This window comes from Mobula birostris, chromosome 20 (genome assembly GCF_030028105.1).
Source record: "Mobula birostris isolate sMobBir1 chromosome 20, sMobBir1.hap1, whole genome shotgun sequence".
Lineage (NCBI taxonomy): Eukaryota > Metazoa > Chordata > Chondrichthyes > Myliobatiformes > Myliobatidae > Mobula > Mobula birostris.
This window is the reverse complement of record NC_092389.1, coordinates 35,480,865-35,507,465: the sequence shown is the minus strand read 5'-3', so window position 1 is coordinate 35,507,465 and position 26,601 is coordinate 35,480,865. Positions and strand designations below refer to the sequence as shown.

Sequence of the window (26,601 nt, the reverse complement as noted above, 5' to 3'; positions counted from 1 at the left end):
CTCCAAATAAGGCCTCATCAACATCAGTTACAACTTCAACATAACATCCCATCTTCTGTACTCAATACGTTGTTTTATGGAGGCCAATGTGCCTCTTTTTACACCCTATCTATACCTGTGATGCCACTTCCAATGAATTATGGACCTGTATTCCCAGATCCCTTTGTTCTACCACATTACGCAGTGCCCTACAGTTCACTGAGTAAGATCTACCGTGGTTGGTCTTACCAAAGTGCAACAGCTCGCACTTGTCTGCATTAAATTCGATCTGCCATTTCTCAACTGGTGCAGATCCCTCTGCAAGCCATGAAAGTCTTCCTCACTTTCTACTACACCCGCAATCTTGGTGTCATCTGCAAATTTGCTGATCTAGTTTACCACATTATCATCCAGATCATTGATATAGATGACAACCACCTAGCACCAATCCCTGCGGCACACCACTAGTCACAGGCCTCCAGTCAGAGGCAACCATCTGCTACCAATCTCTGGTTTCTCTCACAAAGCCAATATCTAATCCAATTTACTACCTAAATTCAATACCCAGTGACTGAACCTTCTTGACCAGCCTGCCATGCAAGACCTTGTCAAATGCCTTACTAAAGTCCATGTAGACAACATTCTCTGCCTTGCCTTCATCCGCTTTCCTGGTAACTTCCTTGAAAAACTCTCTAAGATTGGTTAGACATCACCTACCACACACGAGGCCACACTGAAAATCAGTCCAGGTCTATCCAAATACTTGTATATCCGGTCCCTTAGAATACCTTCTAATACCTTTCCCACAACTGGTGTCATACTCACTGGCCTATTTTCTATTCAGAACCTTTTTTAAACAGCAGAACAACATTGGCTATCCTCCAATCCTCTGGTACCTCTCCTGTTGCTAAGGATGATTTAAATATCTCTGCTAGGGGCCCAGCAATTTCTGCACTTTCCTCCCATAGGGTCCAGGAATACCTTGTCAGGCCTTGGGGACTTATCCACCCTGATTTGCCTCAGGGTAACATACACCTCCTCCTCTGTAATCTATACAGGGTCCATGAAGTTGATGCCACTTTGCCTCACTTCTATAGACTCTGCGTCCATCTCCTGAGTAAATACAGATGCAAAGAATTTATTTAAACCTCCCCCATCTGGTTTGGCTCCACATATGAATTACCATTCTGGTCTTCCAGAGGAGCAATTTTGTCCCTTGCAATCCTGTTGCACTTTACACATCTGTAGAATCCCTTAGGATGCTCCTTCACCTTGTCTGCTAGAGCAACTTCATGCCTTCTTTTAGCCTTCCTGAATTATTTCTTGCATGTTCTCCTGTATTTCTTGTACTCCACAAGCACCTCAATTTGTTCCTACTTGCCTTACCTGCTATGCATCTCCTTTTATTCTCTTAATCAGGGCTTCAATATCTCTTGAAAACCAAGGTTTCCTATTGGAATCTTTACCTTTTATTCTGATAGGCACATACAAGCTTTGTACTCTCAAAATTTTGTTTTTTGGAGGCCTCCCACTTTCCAAGTACACCTTTGCCAGAAAACAGCCTGTCTCAATCCACACTTGCCAGATCACTTCTGATATTAAAATTGGCCTTTCTCCAATTAGGAATCTCAATTTGCAGAGCAGACCTATTTCCTTGTACATTTACTTTGAAACTAATGGCATTGTGGTCACTGGATGCAAAGTGTCCCCCTACACAAACTTCTGTCACCTGCCCTGTCTTACTCCCTAATAACAGATCATGTATCCCATATTCTAGCATTGGGACTTCTATGTAACGATTAAGGAAACTGTCCTGAACACATTTGACAAACTCTGTCCCATCTATTCCTTTTACAGTATGGAATCTCAGTCAAAATGTGGAAAGTTAAAATCACCTGCTATAACAACCTTGCGTTTCTGTGAAAAACATTACTTTGTATTTCTCTGCTGAAAATCTGAATCCTCATTTTAATGCCCAATCTTCCACCTTAACTATTGCCTCGAAGTTTATTATAAATTCCACAGTCCCACCCCCTTTCCACATTGGTCCATTATCCTTAAATATTGATTCTCCTATACTACTTTTATATCAGAAAATACCGTTGCAAGAAAAAGTTTGCAATTATCTGTTTTTCTGAATTAATTATTCATAAAATGTGGTCTGATCTTTCTCCAAGTCACAATAATAGACAAACACAATCTGCCTAAACAAATAACACACAATTGTACTACTTCTCATCAATACTGAGTACACCATTCAAATAATCACAGTCCAGGTTAAAAAATGTACAAAAGCTATTTGGAGTTCAGTGTTCCAATCAACGAGATGAGATCAGAGGTGTGAGTTGTAGAGGTGTCCTGCCCTATATAAAAGAAAGATACACAAAGTCAGTTTACTGACAGAGCCTGCTCTTCTCAAGAAAGCTCTGTTTACGTGCTTCATGCCTCGATCAAAACAACTTTCAGAAGACCTTAAAAGAAGAATTGTAGAGATATATGAAGCTGGAAAAGGCTACAAAAGCATTTCTAAAGACCTGAGTGTTTATCAGTCTACAGTAAGAGAAACTGTCTACAAATGGAGGAAATTCAGTATTGTTGCTACTCTCCCTAGGAGTGGGCATCCTACAATAATCACACCAACAGCACAACATGCAATGCTGAAGGAGATGAAAAAGAACCCATGGTAATAGCAAAAGACCTGCAGAAATCTCTGGAACTTGTTAAAAGTCTCTGTTCATGTGTCCACCAAAAGAAAAACACAGAACAAGAATGGTGTTCATGGAAGGACACCACGGAAGAAACCACTGCTCTCCAAAAAAGAAAAACATTGCTGCACATCTCTTGTTTGCAAAAAACCACCTGGTGGGGTTATTGCTGCTAAAGAAGGTTCCACCAGTTATTAAATACAAGGGTTCACACACTTTTTCCAGCCTGGACTGTGAATGATTAAGCAATGTGTTCAATAAAGACAAAAAACAATTGTTTGTGTTATTAGTTTAAGCAGATTCTGTTCATTTATTATTGTGACTTAGAAGAAGATAAGACCACATTTTATAGGTAATTGACGCAGAAACCAGATAATTGCAAAGGGTTCACAAACTTTTTCTTGCAACTGTATTTATAGTAAATAATAATGGACTAACAACACTTCCCTGCAGGGTTCCATTTTCCACAATCTGTTTATTTGACATAGATTTCCTTACTCGCACCATGATAGATCTACCAATTAAAAAATCTTTTATCCAGTTTAGCATTCGACCTCTAATTCCCAATTTATACAACTTGATGATCAAACCTTCTTTCTACATCATATCATATGCTTTCTCTACATTAGAAAAGACTGCTTTTTCTGTTCAATTGAGCCCTCCTCACCTCATGTTCTGGACATAAAACTGGATCTATGGTTCCCCTTCCTCTCCTAAACCCACTCTGATATTTAAAAATACCCCATTTTGTTTCGACGTAATATGTCAATCTCTTATTAATCAATTTTTGGTGGTTTTATATAAATGTGAGGTCTATAATTTGCTGGATTATTAGGATTTTTGCCTGGTTTACATATCGGAACTATGATTGATTCTTTCCATGCTTTACGTAATTTTCCTTTTTCCCTAGAAATTGTTAAATAACTTTAAAATAACTTTCTCACTCAAATTAGACAACATAACTTACCTGATCCTTCCCAGGGGATGTTTTTTTTTTACTTTTCCGAGAACTGTCATGGTGAACGTCACATTTAATGCACCTTCAAAATTTCCATCTGTTTCTAATACTTCCTTACTTAATGTTTCCAAGTTCTCTCATAACGTTTCCTTGTAACCCAGGTCTTTGTGTGTCCCTTTCAACATTCTAAATGCTCTATTACGATGTCTTATTCCTTCCCCACCATGGTACCATTTTCTTTTAGGCCCTATTCCATTTCCTTGGTATACTTATTGTTGCCGTTGTCATTATCCGTTCTACAATCTTGTCACATAAAAGATCCACATCCTGATTGATTTCAATATCCTGTCATTCCTAATCACATTTCTTTAAACTTTCCCCCTTTTCACATTGCCGGTGTTCCAGCTTCCTGATCTATCTCTATTTCTGTTCCTCTTCTACATAATGATCACTATCTATTGCTGTTTCCTTCAAAACCTCCCATCAACACTTTCCTGCTAAAGGTCCACAACTAATGTTAAATCAATAGCTGATTCAGAACGAGCGTTAAAATTTACTCTTATCCAACTTCCAACATTTATACTGTACACACAGATTTTCCTTTTCCACGAGTTCTTCTAACACTGTTTCATTAATGTCATCATGCTCCCCCACAGCATGCTGTGTGCATTAAAACCCCCACACCATACTACATTTCCCTGGGTACCAATTTGCTCCGGTAAACTTATTACTATTTTTAAACAAGGATTAGAGATATTAATGATTTTAATTGTATCTTCCTTTGTCCATTCTTTGGTTACTATTTGCTCCAGTTCTTCTTTCTTTTGTTCTCTATATTGTAAACCCCTTTTAACAAAAGTTGTACACCCGCCCCCTCTCCTATTTTGTGCACTATCATAACCATTAATTACAAAATCTAGTGTTGGCTTAAGCCATGTTTCGTGCACACATATCACATCTGGTTTCTCAGCAAAATCCCTCACATAACTCAAATTCCTGTCCTTTAGCTATTAAACTTCTGGCATTCTACTGAAGAATTAACAGGATTAGTATGTTACCTTGTAAATAAACCTCAAGACTTGGATAATTCAAATTCATTTTTCCTGCACTTTCTCCCATGATAGCTCTCTTGTATTCTAAAACCTCACTGCTGCCTTCACTATCACTTTTCTCTTTTCCATTTCAGTTTTTGCCTGCTTGGAACAATTCATAACATTTGCCATGAATAAATCAAATTGATTTGCACTAATCGCTGATGTTGAATTATTTCACTGACCTTGGTTTGTATTTGCATCTGAATCATTTCCTTCTTAACTCTTCTCTTAGTACCTTCATTGCTTTGTCCCTTTGACACAGCAGCAGCCAAATTGGTGGCACCATGACCAGCTGAGGCTCAGCAGGGAAGGGTAAAGTCAGGCAGAGCAATCATGATAGGAAACTCAATAGTTACAAGGACAAACAGGAGATTCCATGGCTGTGAAGAATTTGTCAGGATGATATGTGGCATCCTGGGTATGTGGATACCAGGGTCCCAGGGTCAGGGATATCTCAGAGTAGTTGCAGAATATTTTCAAGGGGAAGGGTAAGCATCCAGGTTGTGGCACATATTGGCACCAATGACATGGAGAAAGAGAAGAGGTCCTGTGCAGTGAGGAAAAATACTGAAAAGTAGGACCTCAAGGTAGCATTCTCTGGATTACTCATGGTGCCGCATGTTAGGTCAGGAAAAGAAAGATAGAACAGATAGATGTGTAGCTGAAGAACTGGTGCAGAGGGCAAGGTTTCAGGTCCTTGGGTAATCAGAACCTCTTCTGGGGCAAGGTGATCTGTACAAGAGGGACAGGTTGCACCTTAACTGGAAGGGAACCAAAATCTTGAACAGGTTTGCTAGTGCTACCGAGGAGGATTTAAACTGGGTTTGCAATGGGATGAAGAACCAGAGCACCAGGTCAAAGTGGAGAGATTGAGAGGAAGCTAGACATCATAACCAGTAAGAACAGATAGGAGCATATATTAACAATGGGATAGATGGGTTGAAGTATGTTTATTTTAATGCTAGGAGTATAATGGCCAAGGATGATGGACTTAGAGAACAGATAAGTACATGGAATTATATTGTTGTGGCCATGACAGGGACTTGGTTGAGAGGCAGACAGTAATAATTGCTCAATTTTCCAGAGATTTGATGTTTTAGAAAGGGTAAAGAAAAGGATGAAAAGAAAAGAATGTATGAGATCATGAAAAGGCAACGTAACTTCATTGGACATGTAATTAGGAAAGAGGAGTTAAAATGCACGGTAATTATGGGAAAGATTGAAGGGAAGAAAGCAAGAGGAAGACAAAGACAAATGATGATGGAGACAGCAGCCAGAGAACTGGAAATGAATACCAATGAATTGATCCACTTGACCCGAAACAGGAGTGTGTGGGCTATGGCAGTCAAAGCTCAAACTGGGCATGGCACCTGATGATGATAATGAAAGAAAAGGAGGTAAGAGGGGTGGGAGTTGCACTATTAATCAGGGAAAATATCACAGCAGCACTTGGGCCATAAAAGACTCATCCACTGACTCTATGCGGATAGAACTCAAATTACAAAACTGCAATTATTTTGATGGGATATACCACACATCCCACAATCGCCACTGGGATATTGAACCGATATGCAGATTTGGGAAAGTTGTAAAAACAACAGAATTGTTGTTGTGGGTGACCCCAACTTCCCAAAAGTAGCTTGAATATTCTTATTACAAGAGGCTTAGATGGAGAAGAATTTGTTGGATGCATCCAGAAGGGATTCATAAACCATTATGTAAACAGTCCAATGAGAAGAGGCTCCATACTGGACCTGGTGTTGGGTATGAGCCTGGGCAGGTGACTGACCTTTCAGTGGGAGAGTATTGAGAGGAGTGATCACAACTAAAGTTTCCATATAGCTATAAGTATGGATAAATACAAGAGATTCTGCAGATGCTGGAAATTCAGAGCAACACAAACAATGCTGGAGGAACTCAGCAGGTCAGGTCAGCATCTATGGAAATCAATAAACAGTTGACATATTAGGCCAAGACTCTTCATCAGGACACAACTGATGAAGGATCTCAGCCCGAAATGTTGACTGTTAATCCATTTCCATAGATGCTGCCTGACCTCCTCCAGCATTTTGTGTGTTGTTCTAATAAACATGGACCTTGCAAGACTGTATTAAATTGGGACAGAGCATATTATGAGAGTACTGGGCAGGAACCGAAAGAGTAAATTGGGTGGGAATAGCTGCTTTTGGACAAGGCCACATCTGACACATGGAGGGTGTTTAGAGATCAACTGCACAGAGTAAAGGACAGATATATTCCAGTCAGAAGGAGCAACAAGGACGGCAAGGTAAGGGAACCTTCAGAGGTGGTGAATTTAAGTCCGGAAGTAAAAGGGAGAAAATGTGAGGTTTAGGAAGCAAATATCAAATGGTGCTTGGATTATACAGCAGCCAGAAAATAACTCAAAAAAGGAATTAGTGGAGCCAGGAAGGGCCATTAAAACTCACTGGCATGTAGGATCATGGAGAATCCCAAGACATTCATACATACAATATATTAAGAGGATAACCAGGGAGCAGGTTGCACCTCTCAAGTATAAATGAGAATTGGTTAGAAGTGGACAAAGTGGGTGAGGACCAAAATGAGAACTCTGCATAGATGTTTGCCAAGAAGGATGTGAAAGATATGGAGAACTGTATGGAGTGTGCTAATTTACTAGATATTGTGAGGTAAGGATGTAGAATTGGATTTCTTGAAGAACATAAAGGTGGATAAGTAAATATATCCTGGGTTGAGAGGCAAGAGATGAGACTGTTGGGACCTTGACCAATATCTTTGTGTCATCTCTTGCTGCAGGTTAGATCTGGGAGAACTGGCAAGTAGCTAATGCTCCATTATTCAACAGAAATAGGGATAAACCTGTAGACCCTAGACTGGTGAGTCTCACATCAATGGCAGGAAAGTTATTGGAGAGGATTCTTAGGGAAAGGATTTATGAGCAGTTGGAAAAGCATGACCTAATTAAGGACAGTCAGCACGACTTTGTGTGGTGCGTCAAGCCTTATAACTTGATTACAAGTTCCTCGAAGATGATTGATGAAGGTAGAAATGTGGATACTGTCTGGGTAGACTTTAAATGTTATACAAGGTCCCTCAGGGGAGCCTTATCCAGAAGATAAAGATGCATTGGAATCCACAGGGACTTGGGTATTTCGATTTAGAACTGGCTTGCCCACAGAAGGGTAGTGGTCAATGGTACTTGCTTTTGCTGGAGGTTTGTGACTAGTGTTCCACAAGGATCCATACTGGGATCTCTGTGATACATACAAATCCATTCATCTAGATTTTCATCCAGGTGATTTATAAGTTTTCAGATGATGAGACTGGTGGTGTTGTGGCTCATGTAGAAGACTGGCAAAGGATAAAACAGGATACAGATCAATTGCAGATATGGACAGAGAAATGGCAGATGGTGTTCAACCTGGCCAAATGGAAGTGTTCCACTTTGGATAATCAAGTGCCAGGGGACAGTACACTTAATGGCAAGACCCTGAACAGTGATATACAGAGGGATCTTGGGGGTCCAGGTTTTTAATTCCCAAGTGGCTGCACAGGGTAGTAATGAAGGCATATGGCATGCTTGCCTTCCTTAGTTGAGGAATTGAGCTCAATTGTCGAAGTTTAGTTGCAGCTTTAGAGAGACCTCTCGTTAGGCTGCATTTTGAGTACGACATTCAGTTCTGGTCATCCCATTATAGGGATGCCATTGAGGTATTCAAGAGGATACAGAAGTAGATTACCAGGATGCTGCCTGGATTAGAGGGCACGTGGTAAAAGGAAAGGTTGCATAAACTTTTGTTGTTTACTCTAGAGTGTTGGAGGTCAAGAGGAGACCTGATGAGATTTATAAGATTGAGGTATAGTTAGAATAGACAGCTGGCATCTTTTCCCCAGGGTCAATGTCTATTATAGGAGGGCATGAATTTAAAGTGAGAGGGGGATAAATTCAAAAGAGATGCGCATGGCAGTCTTTTTGTTCTTACAAAGAGTGGCTTCATGTTTTAAATATTGATTTTTTTTCCCCTTTCTCATTTGATAATATATTTTTCTTTGGTTTCCAATGTTTCTTTAAAAACATAAGGGCAGTGCCAAGGGTGGTAGTGCAGATAGATACGATAGAAACGTTTACAAGGCTCTTCAATGGGTACGTGAATGTGCAGAGGGTGGAGGGATATGAATATGTAGTCCGACAGGATGTTTAGCTGACAACTTGATTACGAATTTAGTTTGCCACTACATTGTGGGCCAAAGGGCCTGTTCTAGCAAGCTTTGTACACTAACTTAGAAAGTAACTCATTTAATTGATGTCTTTTATCATCGTCATCAGCGATCACTCGTAGTCGAGTATGATTCTTCTCCTGGTGGTTGATCTGGTCACTTGTGGGTCTTGAGATGACTGAAGAGGCTGATCTGTGATCCACAAGTTCTTTTGCAGTGTTGGCAAGTATTGGTCATTGAGGTGGTGGTGGATGTAGCTGGTTGTGCCTTTCCCAGTCTCTCCTTACATTGAAGCCACTTAGTCTCAGTAGCACGGTGGTGTTATTCTTTGAGCTGTGCAGTTCCCTCATGGACAGCTTTCCCTATCCTCTGCTAATTTCTTCCATCCATTTAAGTTGATGTGGCACTTCGTCAGGTGGGTCTTAATATTGTCCTTGAACCACTTTTTCTTTGCATCCTTGAGCTGCCTGAATAGGAGTTGTTCAGGGAGGTGGGAGTCAGGTATATGGATGATGTGGCCAACCCATCGCAATTTGTGTTGAGTTATGGTTGTGGCTATGGAGTTAATGTTAGCTTCCTCCAGGATGCTAGAGTTAGTACGCCTGCTCTTCCAGCATCTTTCAGGGGCATTTTTGATGGCAAGTTTCTAGGGATTAAAAGTGCCTGCTGTATGTTGTCCATGACTCTGCTCCATATAGTAAGGAGGAGAGGACTACAGTTTTCTCAACCAGAAGCTTAGAGTTGGTCTTGATATCCTGATCTTAAAAAACCCTCTTTCTCAGCCTGGCAAAAGCCCCATTTGAACAGCCTATTCTGCAATTTATTTCAAGGTCAATGTTGGGCCTTTTATAAAACAATCAGTCTGATACCTACCAATGATACTTCTGAGAGAGCAACTAACAGTACATAGTTTGAAACAATAATAAACACCAAGTACATTTGTTGCAACTATCTTTAAGAATCCTGTTTCGGAATATCATTATGGAATACACACTATTATTGGCTGCTTTTCCAATATAATGGTAGGTTTTGGGTCAAGAGGGATTTGTACTTACCCAGGCACTTAACAGGAACTACCACATGAGTATGACCACGGCATTTTTTCTTTCCTTTTTTACACCAGTTCTCAATGCTGATTGGTTGATTTGCCTCCATCGCATTTGTAATTTGAAGCTCAGGATAAACCTAACAAAAGGAAATGTGACATTTATATGATACAGATACTATTTGTTCTGTACTATTCAGAAATGTCCTTAAATTAAGGTTTTTAACCGGAAGGCAACATCCAATACAGATGTTCTGGTTTGCCTCGACCTACAATTATTAATGGTTCTAACTTACGACAAGTGTGGAAATTCCTATGCAAATTTATTTATTTTTTATTTATTGACATACAGTGGGGAAAAAGGCCCTTCCATCCATGCTGCCCAGCGACCTCTGCTTTAACCCCAGCTGAATCATGGGACAATTTACAATGACCAATTAAACTACAAACTGGTATGTCTGTGGGAGGAAATCACTGAATGCTCCGGGGCTAAAATACATCTCCAATCTCTTGCTGCGTGATGAACCTTCCTGCTTACCATCCCCAGGGTCAAAACTAAACATGGCGAAGTAGCTTTTAGTTCCTATGCTCCACATATCTGGAATAACATTCCAGAGGATCTGAAGTTTGCCCCAACTTTAAGCTTTTAAATCGAGGCTTAAAACTTTTCTTTTCAGTGTAGCTTTTAATTAGAATCTCCTGCACTATAACTTCTATATATCACATCTATTTTTGTGTGATTTTATTCTCTTATTTATTGTCTGAAATCTGATGTTTGATTTTTATGTCTTGTTCCATATAAAGCACTTTGAACTGTCTTGTATTTGAAAAGTGCTATACAAATAAACTTGCTTGCTTAAACATTTCACCTTTCACACAACATCAGTGGAAGGAGCCTGCTTGCATTTACCCTATCTATACCTCTCATTATTTTGTATAGCTTTATCAAATCTCCTGTCATTCTTCTAATCTCCAGGGAATAAAGTCCGAACCCAATCAACCTTTCCCTTGAATTCAGGTCTTCAGGTCCTCAAGTCCTGTCAATTTCCTTGTACATTTTTTCTGCACCCTTTCAATCTTATTGACATCTTTCTTGTAGGTAGGTGACCAAAACTGCACACAATGCTCCAAATTAGGCCTCACCAATATCTTGTTCAACTTCCAACATAACATCCCAACTCGTGTACTCAATACAGGTTATGAAGGTCAATGTGCTAAAAGATTGCCATACATCTTCAGCATTTGCGCAATTTCGCTTTTATCTGGGAAATAAATGCTATCAATGGGTTCCATAGATAACACTATACTTCAGAAGGGCCACTGAATGAGTTTGCACAATTTGCATTGTCACCAAAGCAAAAGTAATAAAAAAATAGATCCTCATAAGACTCACCTCCTGACAATATTGCTGAATCTCTTCCTTGTTCCCCAAGCAACTTTTGGTTCCTGAAGGATCAGGTTCCCATTTCCCACTGTGAATATTGACATGCATATTGAGCTTCCCACAGAACATTGCAATCTGTGGTTCTGCTACTGCAAATCCAGCTGCAGTATTGGCTGCCAATGCCTGAAACAAAGAAAAAAAACCTTCACCAGCGACTCTTCTCTCATGAACCACCAAGTGTAAATTCATTTTTATTGAATTTGTACATCGATGTAATTGTCCAACAACTATTGCTGAGCCCTAATAACTTTTCACAGAACTGAGGATATGTAAGATCACTAAATACTAAAGCCATTGCTCTGCTCAGGGTCTTCTGGGTGCCTAGTAAACATCGCGGGATGACCCAAATCTATTAATCATCTATCCACAAGATGGTTAAACTATCCTTTTATAATTCATTTATCACTTGATTAGGTGTGCTTGTATTATTAGTCTGCAGTCAGCCAAGGACAAACCAGAAAAAGATACAATAACAGACATTTTCCTTTGTTCTCTGGAACACATATTTTTCTGTACCAGTGGTAACAAACCTTCAATGCTTATCGCAGACCTGTGACTCCAGTGATTCTTCAATCATTTGATTTTTTTCCCCCAACACTAAGTATTGGGAAGTTACATACTTGATCAATTTTAAGTTTACCCATTTTGCTGTGGATGATGAAGACAAGTTCATTAATGAAACAACTGATGGCTTCATTGTATACATTGAGGACAATGCAGTTTATATCATTTGCCTGCACTTCAGCGAGGCCCTCAGCCAGGGGTTCCAAACCTGGGGTCCATGTATCCCTCGGTTAATGGCCGGGGTCCACAATGTAAAAAAAGGTTGGAAACCCTTGCCTTCAACAAGGTCCCACATGGGGAATTGCCCATCAATTCCATGGCAAGTTGACAAATAAGATCAAAAATTAGTTTGGTGTACTGGTAGAGGGGAGACTTGATAGAGGTGTTTAAAATTATGAGGGAGATTGATAGAGTTGACGTGGTTAGACTTTTTCCATTGAGAGTGGGGAAGATTCAAACTAGAGGGCATGGGTTGAGAATTAGAGGACAAAAGTTTAGGAGTAACATGAGGGGGAACTTCTTTACTCAGAGAGTGGTAACTGTGTGGAACGAGCTTCCAGCAGAAGCGGTTGAGGCAGATCCTATGTTGTCATTTAAAGTTAAATTGGATAGATATATGGACAGGAAAGGAATGGAGGGTTATGGGCTGAGTGCAGGTCGGTGGGAACAGGATAGAGTAAGAGTTCAGCACAGACTAGAAGGGCCGAGATGGCCTGTTTCCGTGCTGAAATTGTTATATGGTTATATGGTAGAGGATAGTTGTGAAATGAAAGTCTGCAAGCAATGATGTAGCTGATATTGTTATCATTATTACATCATTTAACTATTTAGGTATGAATATAGGAGAAATGATTGCCAGGTTTATTGATAACAAGGACAGTCATATGCTTACAGGACAATATTGACCTGTTGATGAGATGGGCAGAGCAGGAGAAGATAGAATTTAATCCTGAAATGCGAGCTGATGCACTCAGGGAGGACCAATAAATATGAGATGTGATGGGTGTATTGAGAAACAGGGCACCCATACATGTCCAAGAATCCTTCAAGATGCCAGAATAAAGTGAAGACATTAAATACTTGCATTCATTATCTGAGGAATAAAGTATAAAAAGGAAGATTATATCACTTTATAAAACTTTTTATTTGGCCATGGCTGGAAAACTACAATTTTAAGCACCACACTACCGAAAAGGGTGACTTCACCTTTAATTCTACTCACAACCTCCAGATCAAAGGTGTAGCCATTGAAACTTGCATGGGCCCAAGCTATCTGTCTTTTTATGGGTTATGTGAAACCATATTTGCTTCAGTCTTGTCCAGGCCCTCTCCCTCAACTTTACCAATATGAAACCTATCATTGTGCAATTAGCAAGAAAACAGCAACAGCAGCAGTAGTAATGTAATGGCTGGCTTTATGTTCAATCAATTTTAACTGTAAAACTGTAGAACATCATTCAGAACAATCAATAACTGGATGTTACACTCTATGGTGCTCATGCAGACTGCAGAGATGAATACGAGGACAATTATCCACAATACTCGATGCCAGCTCATCAGGTCAATGAAAATGCACCTTCATTCCTGCAACTCAAGATTAGCACCGGCTATGAAAGTAATACAGCATTTTTTTTTTAAGTCTGATACAATAGTTTCCTATTAATACTTGCTAAATTTGTGATATTAAACAAGCCAATGGTATTAATCATTAGTCCTTGGGATCATGTTATGCTTACAGCTTTTAACTCTTCAGTATTTCAGGACTTACAGATGTTGAGAACTTTGAGAAGGTTAGCTGCAGAATTCAGGCCAACACATACTTGTAAACATGGGAGTGACACAAGCTGAACTTTAATGCATAATATCATGGAAAGAAGAATGAAGAGATACACCATTAATATACTAGTCCATTTTTAATGGGATTTGGGAATAAAGGGCAGTTGGATCAAATAAACACTTCTGATGGTGAAATGTCAAAACACATAGGAACTTTGGCTTTTTAAATGAGCCACAGAGCACAAAGCTGAAGAAACTAAGAGCCTTTACAACTCAGATTGTGTTTGATTCTGGGCACCAAACAATGCAAAGTTTTAGAATAGAGGGGAACATCCGAACAAAAATGGCACCAGAGATCCGAGGCTGCATTATGTTGAGACATCACAAAAGATTAACTGCTTCCACTGAGCAGGCATTATGGGGGGAGATTTAATAAATGCGCACAAATTTGTAAAATAGTTATGGGGAAGGAAAAAAAAACATTTTGACTTCTAAATCTAAAACCTTCCATTCTTCCATAAACTCTGCCATGCTTACACAAACTACTCAATCTCAGAATAAAGCCTGTGATCTAATCTGATTGCATCTGCAGATTTTACACAAATCTTGGAACAGATAACAAAGGCACCTTCCAAAATATTTACCAATTCTATGAAAAATGGTACTAGTATGGCTAATCAGATCGCTAACATTCATATTTAAGAAAGAAAACATGCCCAGGGACAGAATTTCTATTTACCAATAAAATGAATAATTTAAACCACAGAACCAAAAGTGCAATTTCTACATTTGCATAAGATACCAAATTAGGAGAGAATCAACAATGAGGAAATAAATTTCAGAACAACCTGAATAAATGTGAAGAATAACAATTGAATCATTGAATCTCAACAGTTGAAAGTGAAATATTATTTTTTTTAACAAAATCAGAACTTAGTTACAAAGACAGAAAGAGTCCACGAGCTGTACAAATGTCTTCAAAGTGTAGAAGGTAGTCACGCAGTAGGTTACAATAGGATATGAAGTGGCAGATCACTCAGTCCAGAAAAGTGTGAAGTGATTGAACTTGAAAGCGGGGTTCAAAGTTAATGGCAGGATTCTTAGCAATGTGACGGAACAGAGGGATCTTGGGGTTCAAGTCCATAGATCTCTTAAAGTTGGAACGCAAGTTGATGAAAGGCATAACGTATGGCTGGGCTTTGTTAGTTGGGAACAACACACAACATTTTGGAAGATCTAACAGCAGGTCAGGCAGCATCTATGGAAATGAATAGAGTCTACTTTTCAAGCTGAGACCCTTCATCAGGATTCAGTCAAGGGACTGAGTTCTGGAGCTGTGGGATAATGTTCCTGCTCCATAAAATACTTTTTAGACCACACATGGAGTATTTTGTTCTGTTCTGGTTGTATTGTTATGAAAAGGATATGGAGCTTTAGGCTACGTCCACACTATGCCGGATAATTTTGAAAACACCTGTTTTGAGTAAAAACGACAGGCGTCAACACTAAGCGTTTTTCAAAATATCTCTGTCCACATTAGACGGATATTTGGGCGAATCTCCTCCTACTGGGCATGCGCAGGACACACAGCAAACAAGCGAAGAGGAAACGATATACTTGGTGCGCGTTTGTCCAGTTACAGAGTAGAAAAACTTAAAAGGAATTGCTGTTGGCTCTCGCGCAGGAGGACTTAAAACTAAAAAAAAACAAATACTGGAGCGTATGGAGGCAACCGACAGGGAGTTCATGGACAGTATGACCCGGCTGACGACGAACATTGAAAAACTGACTAACTCTGTTGCATTAATAAAGCACTTTGTTAAATGTATAAAACATGTCTGCATCAGTGTTGTATTTCCATACAATGTTACATTAGGCTGTTGCACATCTATTGTCAGAGAAGTACTTGCATAAATAGGTAAACCACCTTCATACAAAGCAAGGACAGAAAACAGGGCAAAGTGAGTATACTTATTTATTCAGTAAGCCATGAGTCAAAGTATTTGGTGAGTACATTTCTAACTCTTCTGGTTTCAGTCTTGTTGCCGTCTGTTCTGAAATTGTTAGGTTATGTGGGGGGTTGCGTTCAAGAAAACAACGAAATGCTGCGCTGCGGCCATCTGTTCCGGCACGTCATGACAGCGTTTTTAAATAGTCAAAAAAGCTCACTTTACAATTTAACTCTCACGCCGGTCACACCGACTGTGCGTTATAACTGCCACACAGCAGTGCATGCGCAGTACCAAGCAGAAGCAGTAAAAGCATTGTTGTTGTGTTGTCATGACAGTGTTTTTAAATCTCTCCGTTTACCCCGTACACACTACAACGGATATTAGGCGTTTTCAGACTTATTCACTCTGGAGACCGTTTCTGAAGATCTCCATTTTCGAGGGATGAAAACGCCGCTTTAGTGTGGACGGACGGTCAAAACGAAGAGAGAAAGCTTCGTTTTCAAAATTATCTGGCGTAGTGTGGATGTAGCCTTAGGGAGGGTGCAGGGGTTTACTTTGATGCTGCCTAGATCAGAGAACACATCTTCCAAGGAAAGGTTGCATGACTTTGGGCTTTTCTCTTTGAAGTGAAGAATAAAAGACATACATAGTGGATAACCAGAACAGCAATGACAATACCAAAGGCCGCCTGTTTAAGTTGAGCGGAAGGAAGTTCAGGGGAAATGACAGGTATATAGGACTGTTTGGGGCCCTGAATGGTGGTAAGTCCTTCCAGGTGAGGCAACACTTCACCTGTGAGTCGGCTGGGGTGATATACTGAGTCCGATGCTCCCGACGGGCCGTTTATATATTGGCGAGACCCGACACAGACTGGGAGACCGCTTTGCTGAACACCTACGCTCTGTCCGCCAGAGAAAGCAGGATCTCCCAGTGGCCACACATTTTAATTTCACATCCCATTCCCATTCTGACATGTCTATCCACGGCCTCCTCTACTGTAAAGATGAAGCCACACTCAGGTTGGAGGAACAACACCTTATATTCCGTCTGGGTAGCCTCCAACCTGATGGCATGAACATCGACTTCTCTAACTTCCACTAGGCCCCACCTCCCCCTCGTACCCCATCTGTTACTTATTTTTATGCACACATTCTTTCTCTCACTCTCCTTTTTCTCCCTCTGTCCCTCTGAATATACCTCTTGCCCATCCTCTGGGTCCCCCCCCCCTGTCTTTCTTCCCGGACCTCCTGTCCCATGATCCTCTAATATCCCTTTTGCCAATCACCTGTCCAGCTCTTGGCTCCATCCCTCTCCCTCCTGTCTTCTCCTATCATTTTGGATCTCCCCCTCCTCCTCCAACTTTCAAATCCCTTACTCACTCTTCCTTCAGTTAGTCCTGACGAAGGGTCTCGGCCTGAAACGTCGACTCTACCTCTTCATAGAGATGCTGCCTGGCCTGCTGCGTTCACCAGCATCTTTGATGTGTGTTGCTTGAATTTCCAGCATCTGCAGAATTCCTGTTGTTTGATTTGTTGTTGCCTTGTTTTGTTTTGTTGCTATTGCTGCTGTTGTTCTGTGTGCGCTGCTGTTGTGTTAACATTGCGGACGTTGCTATGTTGGCACCAGAATGCGTGGCAATACTTGTGGGCTGTCCCCAACATATCCTTGAGTGTACTGATTGTTAACACAAAAGATGCATTTCACTGTATGTTTTGATTCAGTTATAAATCTGAATCTGTGCAGAAGGGAAGGGTCAAATTGATCATAAATGGGTTTATATTGGTCAGCACAACATCATGAGTTAAACAGCCCATACTGTGTTGTAATGTTCAATGTATATCTAAGGTCTGATGAAGAAGAAGAAAGCCCTTAACTCCGAGTGGAGTCATCGGGACACCGTCATGATGGCTTTTTTTTTAGCAGGCTTTCTTATTTTTACGAGGCCGAGTTGCTAGCTCGACGCTCAACCCAGCACGGATGGAAAGCGTGCAAGGGAGCCAGCTGGATTCGAACTCAGGAGCCTTCGCTCCGAAATCCAGTGCTGATGTCACTACGCCAACAGCCAGCTAACATCTAAGATCTGCATACTGGATAACATCTCCTGAAGACCACATGAATGTGCTAATTTGCACACTTTATCAAGTATAATAAGATAATGAACCCAACAAATATTGGTAAACAAAGAATCACCACTTATAGACAAGCAAAAACCAAGACCACTAGCATAAGAATTTCAAAGTTCAAAGTACATTTATGATCAAAGTATGTATACTGTATACAACCTTGAGATTCATCTTCTTGCAGGCAGCCAGAAAGCAAAGAAACACAATAGAACCCATTAAAAAAAACCTAACAACACAAAGACCGTCAAACATTCAGTGTGCAGAAAAAAGGAACAACTTGGGCAAACAATAAAAAAGTAAACAGATTAACACACACATGAACTGCACAGTCCCTGAAGTGAAACCACAGCCACAGAGCTAGTTCAGAGGTAAGGCGAGTGAAGCTGGTCTAGGAGCCCGATGGCTGCAGGGCACAGCCATGGAGGCAGTGCAGCGCTGAGACAAGAGAAGCCAGTCCAGAAGCCCAATGGTTTCAGGCCACAGCTGCAGAGCCAGTTCAGCACTGAAGCAAGTAAACCTCGTGGAGTAGCGAGCTGAACACTGGTTTGTCCTTTGCCCTCAGCCTTGACACTTTGATCTTTTTAATTTGACTCAGCACTTAAATTGGCTAAACACTGGTTCATTTTCTACTCCCACCCTCAGGTCCCGCCGCATCAATACCTGCTAGAGTCCAGTCTACTGAATCCTTCAGGATACTGTAAAAATGCCAGGTCGTACAGACGGTTCAAAAGCACAGTTTCCAAAGGGAAATTGAGGGTATGGACTACATTGATCGTAGTCCAGAATGTGCAATTAACAGACTAGTTAGTAGTCTTGTTTGCTGCCTATAAAGTGCACTGTGTCTCACCAGAGCCATCTTTACCAGATAACAGAAGGTTGCCAAAACTTTCTAAAGCAAACATCTGCTTAGGAGAATGAAGTCGACAGATCAAATATCACAGAGGGATGCTGGAATAAACGTGGAAGGTGAATTATAGAAGGTTACTGAACGGGAACAACTACTTTGCCCATCACATCCAAATTTGCTTTTACCTCAACAACTCACTAGTTCCAATCCCTTCTGTGAACTTCACAATATTTTCCTAATCAGAACATTTATCCAATTCCTTCTTCAAGGCTGCAATGTATCATATTTGTAGGCAGTGCATACCAGATATCAACCAATTATTGTGGAAGGTAGCTTTTTCCTCTTGTCACGATCCCTGTAACCAATCTAGAGGACCTTCGTGAAGTCCTTCCATAACTGGAACATTTTTCCTTAGATGCAGAGACCAAAACTATACACAATACTCAAGGTATCATCTTAATAAAGTCCTCTACAACTGCAGTAAGACATTCCTGTTCCTGTACTTGAATCCTCTCATTAGGGCCAACATAGTACTTGCTTTACCAACTACCTGCTTCTCCTACACATTTGTTTTCATCAACTGATGCACAAGGACATCCAGCTCTCACTGTATCTTCTCCTTTCCCAATCAATTGCCATTTGGACTTTGCTTTCTGGTTAAGTGGTTGAGTCAAAAACTGTATCAAAATTAGAGGAAGGTGGATGAAGTCAAATTTGAAAGGGCAGTGGCAACAGGCTGAGTAAATATGATATGGGCCACTTGTTCTTGCGAAAACATACACGTGGTTTGGTCAATGAAGACATGTCTGTGCTGACATGGTATCAATCCAACTAATGCTATCTGCCAGGATATAGCATGTTCATTCATGTCTGAACATGTACGTTCATTCACTCTATTCATGTCTGTTTCAATGACTTAAACATTGCTATTGTACACTATCTGCTTCCACCACCTCCTATGTTCCAGGCACCGAACACTCTGTAAAAGTGCCTTAAGCATCTCCTTTAATCTTTCCTCCTCTCAGATTAAATTTATGTCCTCCAACATATTTAACATTTCCTCCTGGGGGGGGGGGGGGGGAAGAAAGACTGACCATCTATTCTATGTACTCACTTCTATCATTTAATGCTATTTTTAATTTTCTGACTTTCTGCTATCTGTTATAATATTGCCACAAAATCTTAACATTATCAGGTTACTGCCTTATATCTAATGAAGCTTTAACGCATCCACCTTATTCACAACAAAATGCATCCTAATTCCACATGGAGTACTTCTCCAATTCTCTAGAGTTTAACAAGTATGTTATCGCTTTCTACTTTTGGTGCTTATTCAACAGAAGAGCATTGATTTATTCAACTTTCTTATTCTATTACTAATCAGATAAGAATTTGCCCCTCTGTATCTGGAATCAAAGCAGGTAACTTTGAACCTACAAAACAGAAGCACTCTCACTCAACCTGCCCAAATTCCACTCGAGTCTCTCTGCATCCTCTTACAGCTCACAGTCAGTCTGATGTAGCTTTGTTACCTGTAAACTATGTTCCATATATTCCTTTAGTCTCAGCGTTTCATCATATAGTACTCCAATGGTTACTGCCTGCTACTTGGAAAAAGACTGATTTATTCCTACTACTTCCTGCCTGTCAACCAATCAGTATATTACCCCGAATGCTATGTGCTTTATGTTTGCCCACTAATCTCTAACATGGAACTTCTGAACTTCTGAAAGTTAAAATGCACATCGTATATCCTCAAAAGAATTTCAATAGATTTATCAAGCTTGATATCCCTTACATAAACCCTGCACAGTTTGATCAATTCCGGCACTCTTTTCCAAATGTTCTGCTTTTGCATCTTACTCATCACTGAGATCAGATTAACAAGTTATAAATCCCCACTTTGTCTTCCGCATTTTTTTTTTGAAAATAGTTATCCTACAGCTCTGAGAAACTAATCCAGACTCTAGAGTCTGAAGAATGTTGATTAGCAATGCAGCCATGACTTTTCAGCACTTTCTGACACACACTTGGATGGAGACCAAGGCACTGGGGATTTATCAGTCTCAAATCGCACCAATTTCCTGTCACACAATTTTCCAACTAATACTAATTTACATGCCAATTTACATTACTGTGCAAAAGACTTAGGCATATGTAAAAAAAATTCTGCAAAGTAAAAGATGCTTTGAAAAATAATGTTAAATATCAAAAAAATACCATAAAGAGCAGTAAACCATAAAAAAAACTAAATCAAATTAATATTTGGTGTGACCACATTCTGCTTTTAAAACTGCATCAATTCTCATAGGTACACTGTCATTCGGTTTTATAAGAAAATTGGCTGGTAGGCTGTTCCAAGGATCTTGGAGAACTTGCCACAGTTCTCCTGCAGACTTTGGCTGTCTCGCTTGCTTCTGACTCTCCAGGTAATCCCAGACAGCCTTGATGATATTGCGATCAGGGCTCTGTGAAGGCCATACCATCTGTTACAGAACTCCCTGTTCTTTTCACTGAAAATAGTTCTTAATGACTTGGCTATATGTTTGGGGTTACCATTCTGCCACAGAATGAAGTTGGGACTGATCAGACACATCCCTTTTGGTATTGTGTGATGAATGAGAATCTATTTGTACTTACCAGCATTGAGGATTCCATAAATTCTGACCAGAATACCAACTCCATTTGGAGAAAAGCAACTCCTAACCTGCAGGGAACCTTCACCGTGCTTCACTGTTGGCTGAAGACACCCATCCAGGTAATGCTCTCCAGCACTTCTGCGACCAAACTGCCTCTTTTTTGAGCCAAAAATTTCAAATTTTGACTTGTCAGTCTACAGCACTTGCTACCATTGCTCAGCACCCCAGTCCTTGTATATTTGTGCATAGGTGGGATCACTTGGCTTTGTTTCCACTTCAGAGGAATGGCATTTTTGGCAGCAACTCTTCCATGAAGACAACTTCTGACAAGACTTCTCTGGACTGTATGAGGGTGTACTTGGGTTCCAGTGGTTTCCGAGAATTCAGATCTGATAGCAGAGCTGGATCTCTGACTTAGAAGGGACATCAATTTGATGTACCTCTCATCTTAGTTTCCATGGCTGACTATATATATGTGTGTGTGTGTGTGTGTGTGTGTGTGTGTGTGTGTGTGTGTGTGTGTGTGTGTGTGTATATATATATATATATATATATATATATAAAAAAAACAAAATACAATACTTTCTCTCTAACATTTAACTTTTTGGAAAATGCATATTTGGTGAGGTTTAAATTAGAATTGCAAGGGAATGGGAACCAGAGTGCCAAAACAGTTAGTGAAGAGGTTATGGAGAAAGATGTTGGTAAGACCTCAGACAAAGTCAGGAATCAAAAGGTGTGACCGGTGCCCTGAGCTGCGTATATTTCAATGCAAGTATCACAGGAAAAGTGGATGAGCTCAGGGCATGGATCAACACCTTGAATTATGACGTTGTAGACATTAGTGAGATTCGGTTGCAAGAGTGGCAGAACTGGCATCTCAATATCCCGGGGTTCCATTGTTTTAGATGTGACAGAGCGGGAGGGATGAAAGGAGGAGGGAGGGGTGGTGTTACCAGTCAGGGAAAATGTCACAGCAGTGCTCCATCAGGGCAAACTGGAGAACTCGACTAGTGAGACATTATGGGTGGAACTGAGACACAAGAAAAGTATGACCACATTAAAATTACAGACCACTCAACAGTCCTAGGAATTTAGAAGAAAACAAATTTGTAGAGAGATCGCAGACTATTGTAAGAAGCACAAGGTGCCATAGTAGGTGATTTCAACTTTCCACATATTGACTGGAATCCCATACTGTAAAAGGACTAGATGGAATAAGTTTGTCAAATGTGTTCAGGAAAACTTCCTTAATCAGTGCGTAGAAGTCACAACGAGAGAGCGTGCAATACTGGATCTGCTATGAGGGAATGAGACAGAGCATGTGTCACAAGTTTGTGTAGGGGAACACTTTGCATCCAGTGACCACAATGCCATTAGTTTCAAACTAAATATGCAAAGAGGTATGTCTGGTCCACGGGTTGAGACTGTAAAGTGGAGAAAGGCCAATTTTAATATCAGAAGTGATCTGGCAAGTGTGGATTGAGACAGGCTGTTTTCTGGCAAAGGTGTACTTGGAAAGCAGGAGGCCTCCAAAAACGAAATTTTGAGAATACAAAGCTTGTATGTGCCTATCAGAATAAAAGGTAAAGATTCCAAGTGTAGGAAACTTGGTTTTCAAGAGATATTGAGGCCCTGATTAAGAGAATAAAAGGAGATGCATAGCAGGTAAGGCAAGTAGGAACAAATTGAGGTGCTTGTGGAGTACAAGAAATACAGGAGAACATGCAAGAAATAATTCAGGAAGGCTAAAAGGAGGCATGAAGTTTCTCTAGCAGACAAGGTGAAGGAGCATCCTAAGGGATTCTACAGATGTGTGAAGTGCAACAGGATTGCAAGGGACAAAATTGCTCCTCTGGAAGACCAGAATGGTAATTCATATGTGGAGCCAAACCAGATGGGGGAGGTTTAAATGCATTCTTTGCATCTGTATTTACTCAAGAGATGGACGCAGAGTCTATCGAAGTGAGGCAAAGTGGCATCAACTTCATGGACCCTGTATAGATTACAGAGGAGGAGGTGTATGTTACCCTGAGGCAAATCAGGGTGGATAAGTCCCCAAGGCCTAACAAGGTATTCCTGGACCCTATGGGAGGAAAGTGCAGAAATTGCTGGGCCCCTAGCAGAGATATTTAAATCATCCTTAGCAACAGGAGAGGTACCAGAGGATTGGAGGATAGCCAATGTTGTTCTGTTTAAAAAAGGTTCTGAATAGAAAATAGGCCAGTGAGTATGACACCAGTTGTGGGAAAGGTATTGGAAGGTATTCTAAGGGACCAGATATACAAGTATTTGGATAGACCTGGACTGATTTTCAGTGTGGCCTCATGTGTGGTAGGTGATGTCTAACCAATCTTAGAGAGTTTTTCAAGGAAGTTACCAGGAAAGCGGATGAAGGCAAGGCAGTGAATGTTGTCTACATGGACTTTAGTAAGGCATTTGACAAGGTCTTGCATGGCAGGCTGGTCAAGAAGGTTCAGTCACTGGGTATTGAATTTAGGTAGTAAATTGGATTAGATATTGGCTTTGTGAGAGAAACCACAGATTGGTAGCAGATGGTTGCCTCTGACTGGAGACCTGTGACTAGTGGTGTGCCGCAGGGATTGGTGCATATCCTTCTAAACCTTTTCTGTCCAAATACCTTACAAAGAATTTATTTAAGATCTCCACCATTCCATCATGGTTGATTTCTTATCCCTTTCAACCCTATTTTCCTGCTTTCTTCCCGTAACATTTGATGTTTTACTGATTAAGAACCTATCAACCTCTATTTTATATAGACTGGATGACTTGGCCTCCACAGCCTTCCGTGGCAATGAATTCCACAAATTCACCACCCTTATAGAGCTTATAAAAAGTACTTAACCCCCCTGGAAGTTTTCAAATTTTATTTTTTTTTACAACATTGAATCACAGTGGATTTAATTTGGCTTTTTTGACACTGATCAACAGAAAAAGACTATGTCAAAGTGAAAACAGATCTCTAAAAATTGGTCTAGATTTATTACAATTATTAAACACAAAATAATTGATTGCATAAGCATTCATCCCCTTCAAGTCAGTATTTAGTACAGGCACCTTTGTCATCAATTACAGTCTTGAATCTGTGTGGATAGGACTCTATCAGCTTTGCAAATCTGGACACTGCAATTTTTCCCCATTCTTCTTTACAAAAGTGTCAAGCTCTGTTAGATTGCATGGGGATCATGAGTGAACATCCCTTTTCAAGTCCAGCCACAAATTCTCAATTGGATTGAGGTCTGGACTCTGACTTGGCCATTCCAGGACATTAACTTTGTGGTTTTTAAGCCATTCATGTGTAGCTTTGGCTTTATGCTTGGGGTCATTGTCTTGCTGGAAACAAATCTCCAAATTTGCAGTTCTCATGCAGACTGCAGTCAGGTTTTCCTCTAGTGTTTCCCTGTATTTTGTTGCATTCATTTTACCCTCTACCTTCACAAGCCTCCCAGGGCCTGCTGCAGTGAAGCATCCCCACAGCATGATGCAGCCACCACCATGCTTCAGGGTAGAGATGGTGTGTTATTGAAGATGTGCAGTGTTTGGCTTATGCCAAACATAGGATTTATAGTATGATGGCCAAAAAACTCAATTTTGGTTTCAACAGGCCATAGAATCTTCTTCCAGCTGATTTCAGTCTCCAATATGCCTTCTGGCAAATTCTATCTGAGATTTCATGAGGGGTTTTTTTTGCAAAAGTGACTTTCTCTTTGCCACTGTCCCGTAAAGCTGCAACAGGTGAAGCACCCAGGCAATAGTTGTTGTATGTACAGTCTCGCCCATCTCAGCCACTGAAGCTTGTAACTCCTCTAGAGTTGACATAGGTCTCTTGGTGGCCTCCCTCACAAGTCCCCTTCTTGTATGGTCACTCAGTTTTTGAGGACAGCCTGCTCTAGGCATATTTATAGTTGTGCCATGTTCCTTTCATTTCTTGATGATTGACTTAACTGTACTCTAAGGGATATTCAGTGACTTGGAAATTTTCTACTATCCATCTCCAGACTTGGGCTTTTCAATAATCTTTTCGTGGAGTTGCTTGGAGTGTTCTTTTGTCTTCATGGTGTAGTTTTTGCCAGGATACTGACTCACCAGCTGTTGACACTTCCAGATACAAGTGTACTTTCACTACAGTCAATTGAACCACCATGACGGCACACGGTGATCTCTATTTAACTAATGATGTGACTTCTAAAACCAATTTGTTGCACCAGTAATGATTTGGTGTGTCATATTAAAGGGCGGTGAATACCTGTGCAATCAATTATTTTGTGCCTTATATTTGTAATTAATTTAGACCACTTCCAAGGAGGGTAAATACTTTTTATAAACACTATATATACAGACACACAAATATATAAATATACACACACACACACACACACACACACACACACAGTGGCATGCAAAAGATTGGGCACCCCTGGTCAAATTTCTGTTACTCTGAATAGCTAAGCGAGTAAAAGATGACCTGATTTCCAAAAGGCATAAAGTTAAAGATGACACATTTCTTTAATATTTTAAGCAAGAAAACTTTATTTCCATCTTTTACAGTTCCAAAATAACAAAAAAGGAAAAGGGCCCGAAGCAAAAGTTTGGGCTCCCTGCATGGTCAGTACTTAGTAACACACCCTTTGGCAAGTATCACAGCTTGTAAACGCTTTCTGTAGCCAGCTAAGTTTTTCAATTCTTGTTTGGGGGATTTTCACCCATTCTTCCTTGCAAAAGGTTTCTAGTTCTGTGAGATTCTTGGGCCGTCTTGCACACACTGCTCTTTTGAGGTCTATCCACAGATTTTCGATGATGTTTAGGTCAGGGGACTGTGAGGGCCACGGCAAAACCTTCAGCTTGCGCCTCTTGAGGTAGTCCATTGTGGATTTTGAGGTGTGTTTAGGATCATTATCCTGTTATAGAAGCCATCCTCTTTTCACCTTCAGCTTTTTTTTTTACTGACGGTGTGATGTTTGCTTCCAGAATTTTCTGGTATTTAATTGAATTCATTCTTTCCTGTACCAGTGAAATGTTCCCTATGCCACTGGCTACAACCCAAGCCCAGAGCATGATCGATCCACCCTCGTGCTTAACAGTTGGAGAGGTGTTCTTTTCATGAAATTCTGCACCCTTTTTTCTCCAAACATACCTTTCTTTGCTCATTGCAGCCAAAAAGTTCTATTTTAACGTCATCATTCCACAGGTCTTGTTTCCAAAATGCATCAGGCTTGTTTAGATGTTCCTTTGCAAA

The 26,601-nt window shown here is 40.4% G+C and overlaps 1 protein-coding gene across 5 annotated transcripts in view; it reads right to left on the bottom strand.

The window, feature by feature from the left end:
* LOC140185139 (amyloid beta precursor like protein 2-like) overlaps nt 1–26,601 on the bottom strand; it is a 156,677-nt gene that overhangs the window by 106,445 nt on the left and 23,631 nt on the right. For all 5 annotated transcript variants that reach the window (XM_072238506.1, XM_072238501.1, XM_072238505.1 and 2 more), the window contains exons 2-3: nt 11,393–11,566; nt 10,010–10,139 (exon numbers count right to left, since the gene is read on the bottom strand). In XM_072238506.1, the coding sequence (XP_072094607.1) occupies nt 10,010–10,139; nt 11,393–11,566 (304 nt within the window). The remainder of the gene's footprint in view (nt 1–10,009; nt 10,140–11,392; nt 11,567–26,601) is intronic.